The sequence below is a fragment of the Pseudorasbora parva genome, chromosome 25, assembly GCF_024679245.1.
Source record: "Pseudorasbora parva isolate DD20220531a chromosome 25, ASM2467924v1, whole genome shotgun sequence".
Lineage (NCBI taxonomy): Eukaryota > Metazoa > Chordata > Actinopteri > Cypriniformes > Gobionidae > Pseudorasbora > Pseudorasbora parva.
The window spans coordinates 26,764,642-26,784,407 of NC_090196.1; the positions used below are offsets into that span (position 1 = coordinate 26,764,642).

The window sequence follows — 19,766 nt, forward strand, 5'->3', positions numbered from 1 at the left end:
ATCCTCTTTTTAAGAAATGTGATGTCATCCATAACCATTCATGGGTATTTCAACTATTTATTTATTTTTTTAGCATGTTTGACCTTATGGACCTTCAGAAAAATGATTAGTTAGTTCAAAAGAAAAAAAAATTGACATCAAAAAGCTTTACAGTATAATAGTACAATAAAATCTTATGTTTGGAATGGATAGGCCTAAATTTAAACAATTTAAAGACACAATATGTACAAAAACCACTAGAACAATGTTATATATTTTTCAAGAGCGTTTAAATCCAGAGAAATAAGTCATTTTAACCAGGATACGGATCATGTCCATGTGACGCCTATCAATGACATCATCCCCGCGTTACCCTCGATTTTTGAAGAAATCATGGAAACACCAAAGCGCTTTAATATATTATGTGTTTTATTAGACAGGTGAGCAACTTTTTGGAGACATTCATCAACAGAAAACTTGTTGTACAGCTCAACAAAGTTGGTCTTATTGTTTAAACGGTTTTCTTGATTTACATTACCGCGAGTAGCCTACCATGTTTTGCCATGCCTAATATTGATCTGGTTCACTGCAGTGTGCAACAAGTGTCACATAACGGCCACCGAGCGAACACACAGCATTATAATTATAACACAACTTTCAACACACTCAATATGATAAAACAACGCTGTGCTACCCCACATACATGAGCAGATGAAGTGTCAGTCGTCAGCGGCATAATAAAAGCTCCGCGAAATCATCAAGCTGCCTTTGTTTTGAATAAGCAACCTCTAGTGGCAAAAGTGTAAAATTACATATTGTGGCTTTAAAGGTGCACTATGTAGTATTTTTGCAGTAAAATATCCAAAATCCACTAGGCCAGTGTTATATATTTTGTTCAGTTGAATACCTACAATATCCCAAATGTTTCCAACTATTTGTAAATTGTGAGAAAATTGCTATTTTAACTAAGGACCGGGACGTTTCAGCATAGTGTTTGAGGAAGTCGCCTGTCAATTGCGTCATATCTGCGCTACCCTGGGTTTTATTCTGCAGAAGCGTTTTTTCTTGTGAAGTCATAGCAGCGCAGAGAGCGAACGCACAGAGTAACGTCATAACATAATTTTAAATACACTTAAATGTATCTAATAAGATAAACAGAGCTGCTTTACCTTATAACCGGAACAAGCGGAAGTGCGCGCGCCCGGCGACTGTGTCCCGTCCCGTCATAATAAAAGTCCCGCTGCTCATGTGCTTATATAACAATCTCTCCAGCGGCCGTGCTCAGCTTCACAACACTCGGTCCTGCTCTGCTTTACACTACAGTAACGTTAATAACTGCATTTATGAACATGATTTCTGCCCAAGTCCTATTTTCCTGCGGATGTGAGGTGAAGACCACATGTCCCAAGATACTGTGTTCAAACCATAGACAGTAAAAGAAATCGACAGAGCGTTTCCATAGACTTCAACAGCGGAAAATGAGGCCAATCAGAGGCCCTCACTTCCTGATGGCTGAGTGTACTGCACAGGCTCAGACTGAGCTTGACGACGTAGATGCGATGTGAGCAACCTGTCGGACAGCTGTAGGTCTTCTAGTAGTTGTGGAAAGTGAAAGCTGAATCACGTTGTTTAAATATTTTCTCCCATTGCTTTTGGCTCACTATGGGCTTCTCCCCATTCTTCCCCCTTGACTTTATCAGACTTTGTCTCCACGTCCCCCTGACTGCCTCATAGACGGTAAAAGATTGCTTCTGAGCGTCTCCTCTGGTCTATACGGTAATTTCTCAACTGTGCGACAGAGTCGCGTTGGTTATGATGCAATTGTTAGCCTATTTTTTACAAAAACAGCTTCTGCGGGGCGATAGTGTAAGATACAAGGTAATGGTGCCTTTTATGCATTGTCGTGTTTCTTTAGAAATAAACAATGGACAAATGGAGTCTTTAAATGCCTCAGATGTAAAGTTATTCACTGTCAAAGTGACGGAAAAATGAATGGGAGTCAATAGGATGCTAACAGCAGGTGATGGCTTGGTTAGCAATGGCCGCCCCTATGGGTGGAACGCTTTCCGAGTGCTAGATTACCCCCTTGGTTCAAACTTGGCATCATCAAACTACACCTTTGTTTAGAATAGGCACCCTCCAGTGGACGGAAAATTGCATAGTGCACCTTTAAGTAATTCTTATTTTTATAATATATTCATATATATATTTCAATATATTCAAAAAATATTCATACAGACAAGATTTATGAGACTGATCGACTCCATGCCACGCCGAACTGCTGCAGTTATTCAGGCAAAAGGAGCCCCAACTAAGTATTGAGTGCTGTACATGCTCATACTTTTCATGTTTATACTTTTCAGTTGGCCAAGATTTCTAAAAAATTATTTCTTTGTATTGGTCTTAAGTAAAATTCAAATTTTCAAAGATACTGAATTTGGGATTTTCCTTAGTTGTCAGTTACAGTTTTTCTCGATTGCTTAAACACTATAACCAGGCTTTTGAACTAAAATTTCAAAACCATAACGCCATTTATCAAAAAGCACACCCATTTCACTAAACTATAAACACTATTCTCTGTTTTGACACGAGTCAAATTTGTTGAACTGTCACTGCAAAACTCTACACACAAATCCCTTAATTTCGCATTGCCTAGACCATGTGGTCATTTAGAAAGCACTAGCATTCAATATTGTTCACTCAAGTCAGCATAGTTTCAGCTCAATTAGCACACAATTACCCAGGTGAAAACACTAAGAGTCAAAATGTAACACACATCAATCAGAACTTTCAAGATACATAAAATTGCCAGAGTCAGTTCATTTGAGCTTTGGAACAATGGATCCACAAAGACATGAAGGAAGAGTTCAAGGAGGGAGAGGAAGAGGACGTGGGTGGTGAAGGAGGAGGAAAAGGACATGGTGAAGGAGGAGGGAGAGGAAGAGGACGTGGTGATGGAGGAGGAAGAGGACATGGTGAAGGAGGAGGAAGAGGACATGGTGAAGGAGGAGGAAGAGGAAGAGGATGTGGTGAAGGAGGAGGGAGAGGAAGAGGACATGGTGAAGGAGGAGGGAGAGGAAGAGGACGTGGTGAAGGAGGAGGAAGAGGACATGGTGAAGGAGGAGGAAGAGGACATGGTGAAGGAGGAGGAAGAGGAAGAGGATGTGGTGAAGGAGGAGGGAGAGGAAGAGGACATGGTGAAGGAGGAGGGAGAGGAAGAGGACGTGTTGAAGAAGGAGGAAGAGGACATGGTGAAGGAGGAGGAAGAGGACATGGTGAAGGAGGAGGGAGAGGAAGAGGACGTGGTGAAGGAGGAGGAGGAGGAAGAGGAAGAGGACGTGGTGAAGAAGGAGGAAGAGGACATGGTGAAGGAGGAGGGAGAGGAAGGGGACGTGGTGAAGGAGGAGGGAGAGGAAGAGGACGTGGTGAAGGAGGAGGAAGAGGACATGGTGAAGGAGGAGGGAGAGGAAGAGGACGTGGTGAAGGAGGAGGGAGAGGAAGAGGAAGTGGTGAAGGAGGAGGGAGAGGAAGAGGACGTGGTGAAGGAGGAGGAAGAGGACATGGTGAAGGAGGAGGAGGAGGACATGGTGAAGGAGGAGGAAGAGGAAGAGGATGTGGTGAAGGAGGAGGGAGAGGAAGAGGACATGGTGAAGGAGGAGGGAGAGGAAGAGGACGTGGTGAAGAAGGAGGAAGAGGACATGGTGAAGGAGGAGGAAGAGGACATGGTGAAGGAGGAGGGAGAGGAAGAGGACATGGTGAAGGAGGAGGAAGAGGAAGAGGACGTGGTGAAGAAGGAGGAAGAGGACATGGTGAAGGAGGAGGGAGAGGAAGAAGACGTGGCGAAGAAGAAGGAAGAGGACATGGTGAAGGAGGAGGGAGAGGAAGGGGACGTGGTGAAGGAGGAGGGAGAGGAAGAGGACGTGGTGAAGGAGGAGGAAGAGGAAGAGGACGTGGTGAAGGAGGAGGGAGAGGAAGAGGACGTGGTGATGGAGGAGGAAGAGGACATGGTGAAGGAGGAGGGAGAGGAAGAGGACGTGGTGAAGGAGGAGGGAGAGGAAGAGGACGTGGTGAAGGAGGAGGAAGAGGAAGAGGACGTGGTGAAGAAGGAGGAAGAGGACATGGTGAAGGAGGAGGGAGAGGAAGAGGACGTGGTGAAGGAGGAGGAAGAGGACGTGGTGAAGAAGGAGGAAGAGGACATGGTAAAGGAGGAGGGAGAGGAAGAGGACGTGGTGAAGAAGGAGGAAGAGGACATGGTGAAGGAGGAGGGAGAGGAAGAGGACGTGGTGAAGGAGGAGGAAGAGGAAGAGGACGTGGTGAAGGAGGAGGAAGAGGACATGGTGAAGGAGGAGGGAGAGGAAGAGGACGTGGTGAAGGAGGAGGAAGAGGACGTGGTGAAGAAGGAGGAAGAGGACATGGTGAAGGAGGAGGAAGAGGAAGAGGACATGGTGAAGGAGGAGGGAGAGGAAGAGGACGTGGTGAAGGAGGAGGAAGAGGACATGGTGAAGGAGGAGGGAGAGGAAGAGGACGTGGTGAAGGAGGAGGAAGAGGACGTGGTGAAGAAGGAGGAAGAGGACATGGTGAAGGAGGAGGAAGAGGAAGAGGACATGGTGAAGGAGGAGGGAGAGGAAGAGGACGTGGTGAAGAAGGAGGAAGAGGACATGGTGAAGGAGGAGGGAGAGGAAGAGGACGTGGTGGAGGAGGAGGAGGAGGAGGAGGAGGAGGAGGAGGAGGGAGAGGAAGAGGACATGGTGAAGGAGGAGGAAGAGGACATGGTGAAGGAGGAGGGAGAGGAAGAGGACGTGGTGAAGGAGGAGGAAGAGGACGTGGTGAAGAAGGAGGAAGAGGACATGGTGAAGGAGGAGGAAGAGGAAGAGGACATGGTGAAGGAGGAGGGAGAGGAAGAGGACGTGGTGAAGAAGGAGGAAGAGGACATGGTGAAGGAGGAGGGAGAGGAAGAGGACGTGGTGGAGGAGGAGGAGGAGGAGGAGGAGGAGGAGGAGGAAGAAGACAAGCAGTCTCGGATGAAATTAGAGCCAGTTTAGTTGATCATATGAGAGAAGTGCCAATCATATGCATATTCCACATTTTATCATACTGTAAGTGTGGGGACATGCACTGGTCTTGGTCTTGACTCGGTCTCGGCCCTTCAAAGTCTTGGTCTTGTCTTGGTCTCGGTTTAGGTGGTCTTGACTACAACACTAGTGGAAAGTGTATGATCGAGAACCTTATATGCTTGTTCACCTCGTCCAAGCCATGTGTCAGTAGATGCGTGCCAGGGGTGGATCAGGCATGCAAGAGGATTTTACCCCCGCTGCCAGGCTAGGGCTAATATAGCCTGTGATGTGGATGAGATTCTCTGGCCTGACCCAGACCAAACACGGGAGGCTGAGGCGGAAAATTTTTTTTTTTTTGTTTTTGTTTTTTTGTACCGAGTATGAATGAATGAATAAAAATGTGCCAATGTATCCATTGGTTGTGTCTTTTGTTCATCATGTGAAAAGTTTTGTGAGGAGGGGAACCACAAGTAACATAACTTACCAGTTTTGGAAATGTTGTTTTGAATTTATTGCACCAGTGTGTTAGACTATGTTGTAGTGTGTGTGATTTTGAGGGCTTGTGTGTCTTGTCTGAGGGCAAAGTTTGGTTTTTCAGCAAGAGTGAATGGTTTTGAGTGTAGAGCTTCATTTTGACCTGAAAATAGGTTGTTTGGGAAACTGGGTGAGACGTTATGGATTTGTGTTTATAGTTTTGAGAATATGAGGCATAGTTTCAAGAAATGTGTTTAAGCAATCGAGAAAAACTGTATAATCAATCCAATCAAAATGAAAATAAATAAACATTTTAAATATATTAGTCTTTGCGTAATGGATGAATATAATATAGGCTACAAGATGGCAGGACCCAAGGTTTCCCAGCAGAACATTGCCCAAAGCATCACACTGCCTCCGCCGGCTTGCCTTCTTCCCATAGTACATCCTGGGGCCATGTGTTCCCCAGGTAAGCGACGCACACACACCCGGCCATCCACGTGATGTAAAAGAACATGTGTCATCAGACCAGGCCACCTTTTTCCATTGCTCCGTGGTCCAGTTCTGATGCTCACGTGCCACTGTTGGTGGACAGTGGTCAACATGGGCACCCTGACTGATCTACGGCTATGCAGCCCCATATGCAACAAACTATGATGCACTGTGTATTCTGACACCTTTTTTTTTTAGCAGAACCAGCATTAACTTCTTGAGCAATTTGAGTTCCATTAGCTCGTCTGTTTGACCATCAGCAGCAAGTAAATTCAGACCCTCCTTTGTAAATCATTGTTTAATCAACAGCAAATATGATAATTTGCTGCTATACTGAGAGCTGCTCAAGCATTCAAACAACTTCTCTCAGTAGCGCAAAAGCTCCTCCAAAGGCAAACATAAGGTGTCTGATGTGCATGTAAAGGAAGATGATGGCTCCATTTTGTGGCACTGCAAACGCAAGTGTTGACAGTCTTGAAGAAACAGCTGTTCTTCAGAAATACCCTTATGAAACAGGGCACATTGTTGGCAAAGGGAGAGGACAAACATATAACATTGATTAGATAAATCAACACTGCTGTAGTGCCTTGAGTTTCTATTGACACTGCCTCATTTGACATGAATGTTATGTATGCACAGTACAAGTCAAGACTGCCTCGTTTATCAGAAGTACTGAGTTCAAGTAGGTTCAAGAGTAATTTCCTGGGGGAAAGGGCCAAGTCTGATCACTGAGTTGAAGACAACTTTGGATTTGTTCAGTTTACAATCATTTATGATCCACAGGCCCAGAGAAATACTGAACATACTTTATGCAATATGTGGGGTTCTTATATATATATATATATATATATATATATATATATATATATATATATATATATATATATATATATATATATATATATATATATAGTAAATTGTTACCATATTTAAAACTTTATAAAGTAAGATATCTAGGTACTGTCTGACTGCCTTCCGTATTCTTACAGAACTTACGTAGTTCGACTCTCGCAGTTCAAAACCCTTGCGCTACGTCCTAGTATCGTAGGCCTACGTCGTGGCAGTTACGCATTTTCCGTAAGTTGAATATAGAAGGCATTCTGGCAAAAGCTATATATTTGACTTTATAACATTTTCAATATGGAAATTTTTCATCTTTTTTCATTTTTCATTCATCTTATTTTGGTACCCCCTCAGGGAGCATCGCTGGCTAGAAAATTAAAATGTTGATGAGACTAATATCGTATCATGTGCAAAAGCCAACAGGGTCTGATCAGGCTAAAGCAACTATAAAAGATCAAGAGCTAGCAGACAGCTCAGTGGCAGTATGAGCTGACGGTGATATCTATTAATGTAGTTAACACTGGTTATGCTCGTCTTAGCTTAAAAGCAAATGTTTTATTCAAGGTTTAATATATTTAGATGCAATAAAAATCATCTACACCATTAAATCAAGTGTCTTTGTTATCTCTTTGGTTAATCATACCAAAGACTTTCGATTACAACTCTTCCTTTTTCTTACACAAATGTGTCATTAAATGTCTACAAATTGATCCGAGGCCACGCTTCTGTAAATATGAAACCATATTTAGGGGCTACGTTTAAGTATACAATGATGAATGTTTTACATGAAATGATCTCAGAACATTTTCAGAAAATCTTAGATGTCATCTTAAAACACGCAGAGCCTTTCATCTTTACCAGACATTTGGTTTTGAAGTGTAGGTGCTCGGTTTTATTTTTAGCAATTTCACTGGCACTTAAAAAAAAAAAATTCCAGGGGACAGTAGTTGATGCTTTGTTATGCTTTATTGTGATTGTAATTCATTTCATTGGAAGGAAAAGTACAGTACATCATTATATCATGCACAGCCAGAGAGTGTAACAAATAAAAAATATAGCTGCAAGCAGCCATTATCGGGGCCAAGCGCAAAGAAGAAGACAAGACATGCCAGCATGGCTGGAAGTCTCAAGCCAACTGCAACAATGAGCCATTAAGGACCTATTAAGTTGATTTTAGGCAAAATAGCAGTCAAATTTTAAATACAGTCAATAATAATGGTTTAATGGTTTATCACTTTCGACCAATAGGTGTCACTGTTACGAAACTGATGTGGTTTAGTCAGATTGAGATGACAATGACACATGCAAAGTTTGGTGTCAATATGTCAAAGCATTGCAGAGATACAGCCTCAAGAGTAATTTTTGCATCATGGCTCAACTCTGTTGCAGTGGTATATGAAAACTGTTTTGTCTATCAATCCGAAATCCATAACTATTTGTCAGCATGGTCTGAAGACGATACGGATCAATTTTGGTGAAAATCGGACAAACGGTCTAGGATGAGTTTGAAAAAGTAGATTTTTAACAAATAACAAGATGGAGCACAGATATGTTTGCAAAATATGGCAAAATTGGTATCTATCTTCTCGGCATGAGCCAATGAATGTATTATGACCAGTCTCATTACAATAGGCTAATTTAATCAAAAGTTATTAGCATTTTTGTACATTTTATTACAACTTTTGACCACAAGGTGGCGCTGCCCCGAAACTTTTTGAATATGTTCGGGACATAGAGCGGAAGACACATACCGAGTTTTGTAATGATACACTAGTGCATTCTTAAATTATAGCATTAGCATTTTAAACCGTAATACTGCATTGAAGTCAATGGGAATTTCATGTTTTGTTTTATTATAGCGCCACCAAGAGGCACAATCCCACCAATTTTTTTATGTGTCCTCGTAGTGAGCCCATACATATGTGTGTCAAGTTTGGTGAAAATATTTCATTTTGTTTTGGAGTTATAGACATTTATATGAAAAAACACGTAAAAAATGACTGACACCTGACTTTGATTGGATTTTACTACCCCTTACTATCAATATTTTGAGATTTGGGCATTAGCGTGTAGCTATCGACCTATGTTTCCGAACTTCTGAGGCTGGTTTCGTCTCGATCGGACTAGCGGTTTCGAAGATATCAGCAAATGTTTTTTAAGCACTAAATTACAACTCTGCGCAAACCATATGCCGAAACCTGGCAAGTCTGGTATCGTTGGAGTCGGCAAGGATTCAGGAGACCAAAAAACACACTCCCATCAAAATATGTCAACCACACCCAAAGTTATAAGCGTTTGAAAAAAAAAATTCTCCACTAGGTGGCGCTGTTTCGAAACTTCTCAGGCTACTTCAGGGCATCGTGGTGATGACCCATACCAAGTTTCATAACAATCTGTTCATGCGTTCATAAAATACAGCATTTTTGCACATAATTCAAAATGGCCGACATCCAAAATGGCCGACATGGTAAAATTGGATATCAGTCGACTCGGCATGACGCCCTGAATCTAATGAGACCAATTTTATGATTTTTGGATAAACGGTTCAGAAGTTATAAGCCAAAATAGGCATTTTTCGTATCTCCGGACAGGTAGGTGGCGCTGCGCCGAAACGCTGCATGTTGCTTCAAGTCATGCTTGTGATGACATGTACCAAGGTTGGTTTGAATACGATAAAGCGTTGCGGAGATATAGCCTTTAGTGTGTTTTTGCAACCTCCACGTAAAATTTGTTTGTGTGTTTATTGAAAACGATTGGACGAATCAACTTGAATTCCATAACTTTTTGTCAACATGCTCTGAAGATGATCTGTTTCAATTTTCGTGAAAATCGGAGCAACGGCCTAGGAGGAGTTTGAAAAAGTAGGTTTTTCAGAAAATTCAAAATGGCGGGAAAATTTGCATACCGGAAAATGACATCATAGGGTGAAATCGAATCGGCTTGAGCCAAGGAATCCGATGAAAAAAGAATTTTGTTTCTAGCCCTTAGGGGTCAAAAGTTATAAGCATAAATATGAGTGAAACTTTGGACAGGTGGTGGCGCTAGAGGGATTGAGTTAGAGGCACCAAATTTGCTATAGTGACAGCTCAGACTGGCCTCTATGAGTGTGCCAAATTTCACAACTTTTTACCATACGGTTCTATGGGCTGCCAGAGACTCCTATGGCGGAAAAAGAAGAAGAAGAAGCAGAATAATAATAGGAACACTAACGATTTCAATAGGTGCCTCCGCACCTTCGGTGCTTGGCCCCTAAAAAAAGCCCAGGATCCCTTTCAAGAGATAACTAAATAGTTTATGCTTTGAGTTAAGCATACACCTGGGTCAAAGTCTGGGTCATACACAGTGGCACAAAGAAAAAAAATGAATAGTGCAATCGTTGCGATAAAAAATATAGCCTCTAGTGCATTGCAACAACAGCTTAAATCATCACTACAGTCATTTTCGGATATATATTTTTTCAAATGATTTTTTTCTTCTTCTTAGTGTGTCAGATCGAGTCATGAATCAGCAAGCAGGCTCTTTTAATTAGGGGGTCTTTGTGTCCACACATTTAGTAGGAGTGCATGTGCAGCTCTCTACGTACATGTAGTTATAAGAGATCTCTGTGTTATTGGCACACTTCAGCGTCACCTGTTGGTGTTTGACTTCAGCCTCCCTGCAGCAAGAACAGCTGTGCATCATGACGTTATTTTCCATTGAATACCTGTGCAGATTTCAAAGAAAACACCAGTCAGGTGAGTGTAGCACAGCAGGATGTGAGTTTATCCTAAAATACTGTACATTATCCACACAAAGGTTTGGATGCCTAAGCAAACTTAAACATTTATTTCATTATATAAATATAAATACAAAATATCAAATCCCAGAGCTACCTTTACTTTCCTGACCTTTTTTTTAAACAGTTATTTTAACAGTTTTTTTTAATTGATATTTAATTTATTTTATACAAAAATAGCAAAGACATTTATTTTTCCGAATCCTGTTGCCAAAAAATAGAAAATATTTTATTTATGAAAATATCAATTTTGCAACAACAATTGACTATCAAAGTCAGTCAATATTTGTCACAAACAAGCTAGCCCCTACATTCAAAAAAATGTGTTGGCTTAACAAATAATGAATTTTGTGAATTTACATTCATCCAACAAGCTACATTGAACTTAATAATTTGTAGCATAAACACAATTTTTTCAAGTTGATTACTCAAAAAAAGAAAATAATTTCTTCAAATACCAGATTTGTAGTCCTGGAACCAATTAATCTTATCTATTTCAGTTCAAATCAACAGCTATCATAGCACATGCTAACATAACTTATTTGACATGTTTATTTAATGAACAGGTAAGATATTACTTGTTATCAGCATTAGCGCAGTCATTGCCTTTAGAGTCAATGTAGTGTTTACCTTCATGTCTACTCTTTAGCAAAATGGTAATCACTAAAACTTTAAAATTACAGAAAGTGTTTTAAATGTCAAACTTAACAGCATTAAACACTAACAAGCCTTTCCCTTCACTAAAAACAAATACATTAACACTAAACTACATTTATATCTTGTCATATGCAAAGCGCTCTTGGAACTAGAAATCCATTGTTTAATTTACAAAGTTACTACAACCTAATACTTTTTTTGTTTTGTTTAAATTACAGACGATATTTAGTTGTGTAAATTGTGTTATGTAATGATCAACATTATTATGTCAACAGAACAGAAATTATCATTTTTAACTTGCGACCATGCATTTATTTAAGTTGTGAAAACAGGTCCCCTGAATTACTCTTTAGAGTGTTATTATATTATAATATTGATAATGATTTAATGGCAAGTCATACAAACAAAATATTATAAGAAATACATTGTCATAAGAATATGTCGGAATAGTTACTCTATTTCTCCAGACTTTACAGTTCATCTGAGAATTTGAAAGAAATAAATGCGCAGTTTTGTGTTCAGTAGGTGTGTAATGCTCTCACATTGATTTGGTGTCACAGTGGCCAGCGCAGGAACTGACTTCTACATCATTGATGGAAATGCAATCACTGACATGCAGCCGGGTGACGTTCTTCTCAAGAACACAGTTCATGGGTTCACCTGAGAGATAATGGAGGCAGGTAAGCTTGAGACTCATTAACAACACATGTAATGTTTTATTTTTATTTAAGTAACATCTGTTAAATGATCTGCATAAACACAGTAATGTGACCAAAATAATTTTAACACAAAAAACATTGTTTGTGTCAGGGTGTTTAGTATAAAGAATATCTTACAGGTTATGCAACATCCATCTGAGTCAAATTGTATTGTTCCCTGTAAAGACACAAATAATAGAATAGAGAACGTTATTTAAACATTTCTCAAAACATACCACACATTTTCATACTAAAAAGTATGTTTTATTTTCTTTAAACAATACACCAAAAAAAATCAAATCTAAGGTTCATACAGTTAACATTTTCATCTAGAGTAAAAAATATATCATTAAAAAAGTTAAGAAAAACAGTGATACTCTACGTCAAAGTCACAAACTTAAGCAGAAGCAGAAAGCAACCGTAATTCAGAGTACAAACTTACAGGCTTACAGTCCTCTGGATTAAAGCTGGGGCATTCTCTAGTGTTCTCCACAATCACAAATGCGTCATTCACTTTATTGCAAATACCAGTCGTGCATTTGACCTTGTACCCCTCTCGATCCTAAACAAAAAGGCAGATAGGTTACATGAGGCTGCTGAACTGAAAGAAAGAAGAAAAGTTTGAGAATGTTTTACACTGTACCTGGAGAGTATGTGTGGTGCCGTCTGGTGCAACATAAACACAGGCCACTTGTGTACATTCTCCACAGCACTCTCCATCTTTTTCCTCATATTTAAAACCCTTGGAGTGAAAAACAAACAAGTTTATACAGTAGTTTCAATAATCCTATGACACCTTTGGATTTAGTGTGGAGTTAGAGATTTTACTTACAGGGTTACAGTCACTTGAACTGGAGTAAGAGCACTTCTCTGAGCTCCTGTCAGTTATAAGCGAGCCATCGATTTCAAGACAGGTAATATTTTCACATTTATAACTGTGGACTTCTCCAACCTTAAAAAAACAGACAGACTCCATGAGGATTGAAGATCAAGAGTACATTAAGGGTCTTTTTACTCCTGGTCACTTTATGCGTTTTCTCTGATCATATAGCTGTCCGATCGGGAAAAGACCAGGGCCGGGTTTCCCAAAAGCATCCTAAGCCTAAATTGATCGCAAAAACGATCGTACGAGTGATGTTAATATTAAGGTCTGTTTTCCCAAAAGCATCGTAACTTAAGTAGCACTTGAAAATGATTTTACATCTACGAGTGCTCTGGAGTAATCGTAAAGCTCTAAGTATATCGTAAGAAGAGAGAGTTATGAGGTCACCCATAGGACAACCAGCAGATTACACCTTTAACTTTATTCAAGTGAATTGTGATAATACTATAAGGTTTTTATTTTTAATTTTATGAGGGCAGGTAACAAACTAAAAAAATATAAATACACATCTGAATTAAATGACAGTAAAAAAGGGGGGAAAAAGAATAAAATAAGTAATGTAGAAAATATACTTCAAAGACTGGGAAAAATAGAGATAAACTCAAAAAATTCTGTCAATGACTTGCTAACGTGCACGAAAACCAGCCATGTGTTGGACATTCCTCTGCAGTGCCCTCTTCCTTTTTGTCAGGCTTGCAAAATCCTGCCATTTCTTGCAGACCTCTTTACCCGATCTTTTAACCCCCCGGTTGCTGTTAATTTGGTAGCAATGTCCTCCCAGATGTTTTGTTTCTCTTTGTTTGTACGATGCCCTTTAAATCTGTTGAAAATAATATCTTTTCCCACTCCACCTCCTCTAGAAGGATATTCATTTCGTATTTTTGAAAGGTAACTTTTCTTGTTTTGTTTTTTGTTCAGCCATTTTGTCAGTGCCTCAGCCATAGGTAGTTGCTTTATATAGACGTGTTTTGATTGCTAATCCACATCAGATGACAATTATTAGGTGACTTGTTCAGAAGAAATGATTCCATATACGGTTATATTTCAGTAGCACTTAGAGCGTGTCCTCGCGCGTTCATGTTAAGTACATTTTTGGGAAATGCACGTGGAATTGCTGTGAGTGATCGTAACTTTCGTTAGTAGAACGTGCTCTTTATAGCTAAGATACATCGTTATTGGGAAACCCGGCCCAGGTGTAAATGCACTCTGAAACGCATTCAAGACGACTCGATTTAAATCTGATCACTCAAACCATTTCAGGAGGTGATCTGGGCCACATTCCAGTCAAAACTGAACAAGTCTTAATGATTCTGGTTGTTGAAACCACATATGTAAACTCTACTCCCAACAATGCTAAAAAATAAAGTGTGAGAGCGTGTTATAGGCTATTTGACATTATAATCAGATATGACAGGGCTACTGCCGCATGCCTCTTTTTATCAAGCCAAAGCACAAACTACCGAAAAAAACAAAACGAAAGTAAGTTGTAAAAGTTTCATACACTATCATCTTCATTAAAAGTAACAAAACTGATTGATCTTACTAGTGTGCTTGAGCTCTCTCCTATTGCAGTCTTTGATTTTAACATTGATGATAAAATGCAGCATATCTCTTTTTCTCCTTCTCTGTGACATGAAGTCCATTAAATCTGCATATACTAGCGCTGGTATTGAAGATCGGGTTTATATCCGCTTTGCAGAGACACATTTATGTGACCAAGTGTAAATGGAGTCGTTTTGATAAATCAGATAGGTGTCTGATCAGTAAAAACGCTTGAAGTGATCAGGTGTAAACAGGCTCTAACTGTCTGCCGAAATGAAAGAATGAAGAAAAGTTTGAGAATGTTTTACACTGTACCTGGAGAGTCTGTGTGGTGCTGTCTGGTGCAACATAAACACAGGCCACTTGTGTACATTCTCCACAGCACTCGCCATCTTTTTTCTCATATTTAAAACCCTTGGAGTGAAAAACAATTTATAGCTTCGATAATACCCTTTTACTGGATTTGGTCAATTAGAGATTTTAAAAGCATTACTGCAGAGTAAGAGGTGATGTTAAAAAGAAGACGATCAAATAAGAAAAACATGGTATGAGATCAGAAAAAAATGGTATGAAAACAATGGCCAAAGTACAACCAGAACAAGTGTGAGAGATTTTACTTACAAGGTTACAGTCACTTGAACTGGAGTAAGAGCACTTCTCAGAGCTCCTGTCAGTTATAAGTGAGCCATCGATCTCAAGACAGGTAACATTTTCACATTTGTAACTGTGGACTTCTCCAACCTAACAAAAGACAGACAGACTCCATGAGGATTGAACATTAGGGACCCTATTTTAACGATCTGAGCGCATGGTTTGAAGCACATGGTGCAGGTGCACTTTTGCTAGTTTAACAATGAAAAAAACAGTCTGTGCGCCAGGCTCATGGTCCAAAAGGGTTGTACCTATTCTCTTAATGAGTCATGGGTGTGTTTGGCCATAATGTGCAATAAACCAATCAGAGTCTCTTCTCCCATTCCCTTTAAAAGCCAGTTGTGCTCACACCATGACAGATTCGCTATTTACCTGACAGAACAACTGAACGCTTCTCCAGAGAGAAATCCTTTTATTTTTAATATTTAAAAATGTTTGTGTGCTGCTGCATGTCCCTGTTTGTGTAATAATTAGTGTACGTGTGTCATGTACCCGCTTATAGGCATATATTACTAACGCACCCTTTAAATACCACCAAAAATACTGCGCTATTATTGACTTTAGATCAGTTTTTTGTTGGTTAATGGTGCAGTCGTTTTGAGTTGCCTCAAAATAGCAACACGCCAACAATGCGCCTAAACACACCTCGCTTTCAGACCTGTACACCCATGGGCGAACAGATGGGTGTGAGTGCATTTGCTATTTAAACAACGTGGCACTGGAAGTGAAAATGATATCTGCATTGGGCTGAAACCAGCAAAAAACACTAGTGTTGCGCCTGCTGTCGCATTGTACAGGGTGTATGACAGGGCACCATGAGCAAATTAACTGTCTGCTAAACTGAAAGAATGAAGAAAAGTTTGAGAATGTTTTACACTGTACCTGGAGAGTCTGTGTGGTGCCGTCTGATGCAACATAAACACAGGCCACTTGTGTACATTCTCCACAGCACTCTCCATCTTTTTTCTCATATTTAAACCCCTTGGAGTGAAAAACAAACAAGTTTATACAGTAGTTTCAATAATCCCCTTTTACTGGATTTGATAAATTAGAGACTTTTTAAGCACTACTGAGGAGTAAGAGGTGTTGTTAAAAAGAAGCTGATCAGATAAAAATGTGAAACATCAGAAAAAAATAGTACAAAAGCAAAGGTCAAAGTACAACCAGAACAAGTGTGGAGTTAGAGATTTTACTTACAAGGTTACAGTCACTTGAACTGGAGTAAGAGCACTTCTCTGAGCTCCTGTCAGTTATAAGTGAGCCATCGATCTCAAGACAGGTAACATTTTCACATTTGTAACTGTGGACTTCTCCAACCTAACAAAAGACAGACAGACTCCATGAGGATTGAACATTAGGGACCCGATTTTAAAGATCTGAGCGCATGGTCTGAAGCACATGGTGCAGGTGCAATTAGGGAGTGTCCGAATCCACTTTTTTCAGTTTAACGAAGGAAAAAAACAGTCTGTGCACCAGGCTCATGCTTCAAAAGGGTTGTACCTAGTCTCTTAATGAGCCGTGGGTGTGTTTTGGCTGTAACGTGCAATAAACCAATCAGTCTTATCTCCCATTCCCTTTATAAGCCAGTTGCGCTCACACCATGCAAGCGGAAAGACTGAACGCTTCTCCAGAGAGGAATCCTTTTATTTTTAATATTTAAAAATGTTTGTGTGCTGTGTGTGTAATAAGCAGAGTGTACGTGCGTTGTGCACCTGCCAATATGCCTCATATTACTAATGGCCCTTTAAAAAAACAAAAAAATACTGCATTTCAGACCTGCACACCGATGGGCGAACAGAAGGGCACGAGTGCATTTGGTATTTAAACAACCTGGTGCTGGATGTGAAAATGATCACTGTGTTGGGCTGAAACCAGCAAAATAATCTTGCCTTCCGTCACATTGCACCGGGTGTATGATACGGTCCCAAGAGTACATTAACTGTCTCAGGGCTCGACATTAACACTTGTCTGCTTGTCCGGGACAAGTGGATTTTTTTGAAGGCACCAAAATGCAAGAAATGATTCTGAATTTATTTAGTGCAAGTGGTGATCAATAGTGTATAATATAATATATAATGTACTGACCATTATAAGGTTGAGCTGTTGAGGCTCACGCAGCCTCTCGAGAAGAAATAGAAAACAAATAAGTGCCGCTCACACAAAGAAACTCGGTTAACATACATGGTTAAAACTACAAATCCTGGAGTTTTTATATTTATAACATGATACATTTAAGCAACGTCACACAACCAAGAGTGCTGTTCCCATTCAGTCGGTCACTCTCAACGCCACGTCGGAGTACCGATGAATAGGAATCTCGCTAGCGAGAGCCAATTTGGCATGCAATGATTGCACCAGCTGCTCATGCCACGCAGCTCGGGTATAAATGAGGAACAGGTGCTTGCATCAAATAAGCCTTTTGCTTCGGAGCCGAGTGGTGAATGGATTGTCCTGAAATCACTCTCTACAAGCGTGTGTTAACATTACGAGTCAAGCTCTTTGGGTGGATCTCTCATCGTTTGGTGTTGGAGTGACAGCATTGCAGCGGGGTCGAATTCTCTCTTCTCTTTCTATTTTGTTTTATTAAGCAAAAACAAAAGGCTGTTCTCACAGCTGGTTCGGTGCGCTGTTTAGACCGCTAAAAAGCCATTTTTACGGCTGGTAAGAGATCGCCTTCTATAAAAAAGAGAGCGTGCACAACAGGCTGCACACATTCCCTGTCTGTGTCGCCGCGACTATCCCCTGTGTGCTTCGGCACCACAGAGAGCATTTTCCCTAAAAGAGCTACACAGATAAAGCTTGCGTCTTTATAAAGATGACAATCTACCTGTGTGTTTCTGGTTGCGGTTGTTCCCTGTCCTCACTGACGGCCACGAGCACTGTTTCACATGTCTGGGCAGCATGCTGAGACTGCTTTCGTGGGTGCTTCATGTTTTCTAATGAGAACATGACCACGTCGGCACGCCGGTCGTGAAAGCTGTAGATGCCCATGCCCTGTGTGCGGAGGTCACAGTCTTACTGGCGAAGGACGCGAAAGTGCCGGTCCCTCCAGCCAATATGAAGACAGGCTTCTACAGCCCGTCTTCATTGTACCCAAGAAAACCAGTGGGTTATGGCCAGTCTTGGACCTGCGAGTTCTGAATCGGAGCCTTCACAGGTTACCGTTCAAGATGCTCACGCAGAAAGGCATTTTTGAGTGCATCCGTCCCCAAGATTGGTTTGCAGCGATTGACCTGAAGGACGCGTACTTTCATGTCTTGATTCTCCCCCGACATAGGCCATTCCGGTGCTTTGTGTTCGAGGGGCGAGCATATCAGTACAAAGTCCTGCCCTTCGGGCTTGCCCTGTCCCCCCCGTGTCTTTACGGAAGTCGTGGAGGAGACCCTTGTGCCCATGAGAGAACAGGGCGTTCGCATTCTCAACTATCTCGCGACTGACTCATACTAGCACAGTCCCGGGAACAGTTGTGCGAACACAGGGACCTGGTGCTCAGACACCGCAGCCAGTTGGGTCTTCGGGTCAACTGAGAAAAGAGCAAACTCGACCCCGTGCAGAGGATCTCTTCTCTCAGTATGGAGTTGCTCGGTACAACAGGTATGCAGTGTCAGGGGTTTGGACGGGCCCGCACCTGCATTGGCACATCAATTGCCTCGAGTTGCTAGTAATAAGAAGCTGAACTGCAAGAATGAAGAAAAGTTTGAGAATGTTTTACACTGTACCTGGAGAGTCTGTGTGGTGCCATCTGATGCAATATAAACACAGGCCACTTGTGTACATTCTCCACAGCACTCTTCATCGTTTTCCTCATATTTAAAACCCTTGGAGTGAAAAACAAACAAGTTTGTACAGTAGTTTCGATAATACCCTTTTACTGGATTTGTTAAATTAGAGACTTTTTAAGCACTACTGAGGAGTAAGAGGTGTTGTTAAAAAGAAGGCGATCATAAAAAAAAAACGAGAAATATCAGAAAAAAAATTGTGGCAATGGTCAAAGTACAACCAGAACAAGTGTGGAGTTAGAGATTTTACTTACAAGGTTACAGTCACTTGAACTGGAGTAAGAGCACTTCTCAGAGCTCCTGTCAGTTATAAGTGAGCCATCAATTTCACGACAGGTAACATTTTCACATTTATAACTATGGACTTCTCCAACCTAACAAAAGATAGACAGATTCCATGAGGATTGAATATCAAGAGCACATTAACTTTCTGCTGAGCTGAAAGAATGAAGAAAAGTTTGAGAATGTTTTACACTGTACCTGGAGAGTATGTGTGGTGGCGTCTGGTGCAACATAAACACAGGCCACTTGTGTACATTCTCCACAGCACTCGCCATCTTTTTTCACATATTTAAACCCCTATAAGTAAAAAATAAAATTTTATACAGTAGTTGTAATAATCCAATGGCACCTTTTATCTTTTTTTTCTTTCTTATTAGAGACATTTTAAGCATTACTGAGGAATAAAAGGTGATGTTAAAAAAAGACAATCAAAATGAGAAATATCAAAAAAAATTGCATGAAAGCAAAGGCCAAAATACACAGAACAAGTGTGTGTTTAGAGATTCTTCTTACAGGTTGACAGTCACTTGAGCCGCATTCTGTGATGTTCTTAATCACAAACATGCCATTACTTCTATGGCAAGTAAAAGTTTCACATCCGTAACTGTGGACTTCTCCAACCTGACAAAAGACAGACTCTATTGAAGAACAGACTGA

At 40.7% G+C, this 19,766-nt stretch overlaps 1 protein-coding gene across 1 annotated transcript in view; it reads right to left on the minus strand.

The window, feature by feature from the left end:
• Positions 1-10,100: 10,100 nt before the first annotated feature.
• LOC137065035 (mucin-2) overlaps positions 10,101-19,766 on the minus strand; it is a 50,737-nt gene continuing 41,071 nt past the window's right edge. The window contains exons 37-50 of the mRNA XM_067436601.1: positions 19,623-19,730; positions 19,308-19,406; positions 19,082-19,201; positions 18,768-18,866; positions 16,246-16,365; positions 15,931-16,029; positions 15,019-15,138; positions 14,713-14,811; positions 12,805-12,924; positions 12,616-12,714; positions 12,415-12,534; positions 12,111-12,150; positions 11,817-11,934; positions 10,101-10,545 (exon numbers count right to left, since the gene is read on the minus strand). Of these exons, the coding sequence (XP_067292702.1) occupies positions 10,368-10,545; positions 11,817-11,934; positions 12,111-12,150; positions 12,415-12,534; positions 12,616-12,714; positions 12,805-12,924; positions 14,713-14,811; positions 15,019-15,138; positions 15,931-16,029; positions 16,246-16,365; positions 18,768-18,866; positions 19,082-19,201; positions 19,308-19,406; positions 19,623-19,730 (1,539 nt within the window). The 3' untranslated portion in view covers positions 10,101-10,367. The remainder of the gene's footprint in view (positions 10,546-11,816; positions 11,935-12,110; positions 12,151-12,414; positions 12,535-12,615; positions 12,715-12,804; positions 12,925-14,712; positions 14,812-15,018; positions 15,139-15,930; positions 16,030-16,245; positions 16,366-18,767; positions 18,867-19,081; positions 19,202-19,307; positions 19,407-19,622; positions 19,731-19,766) is intronic.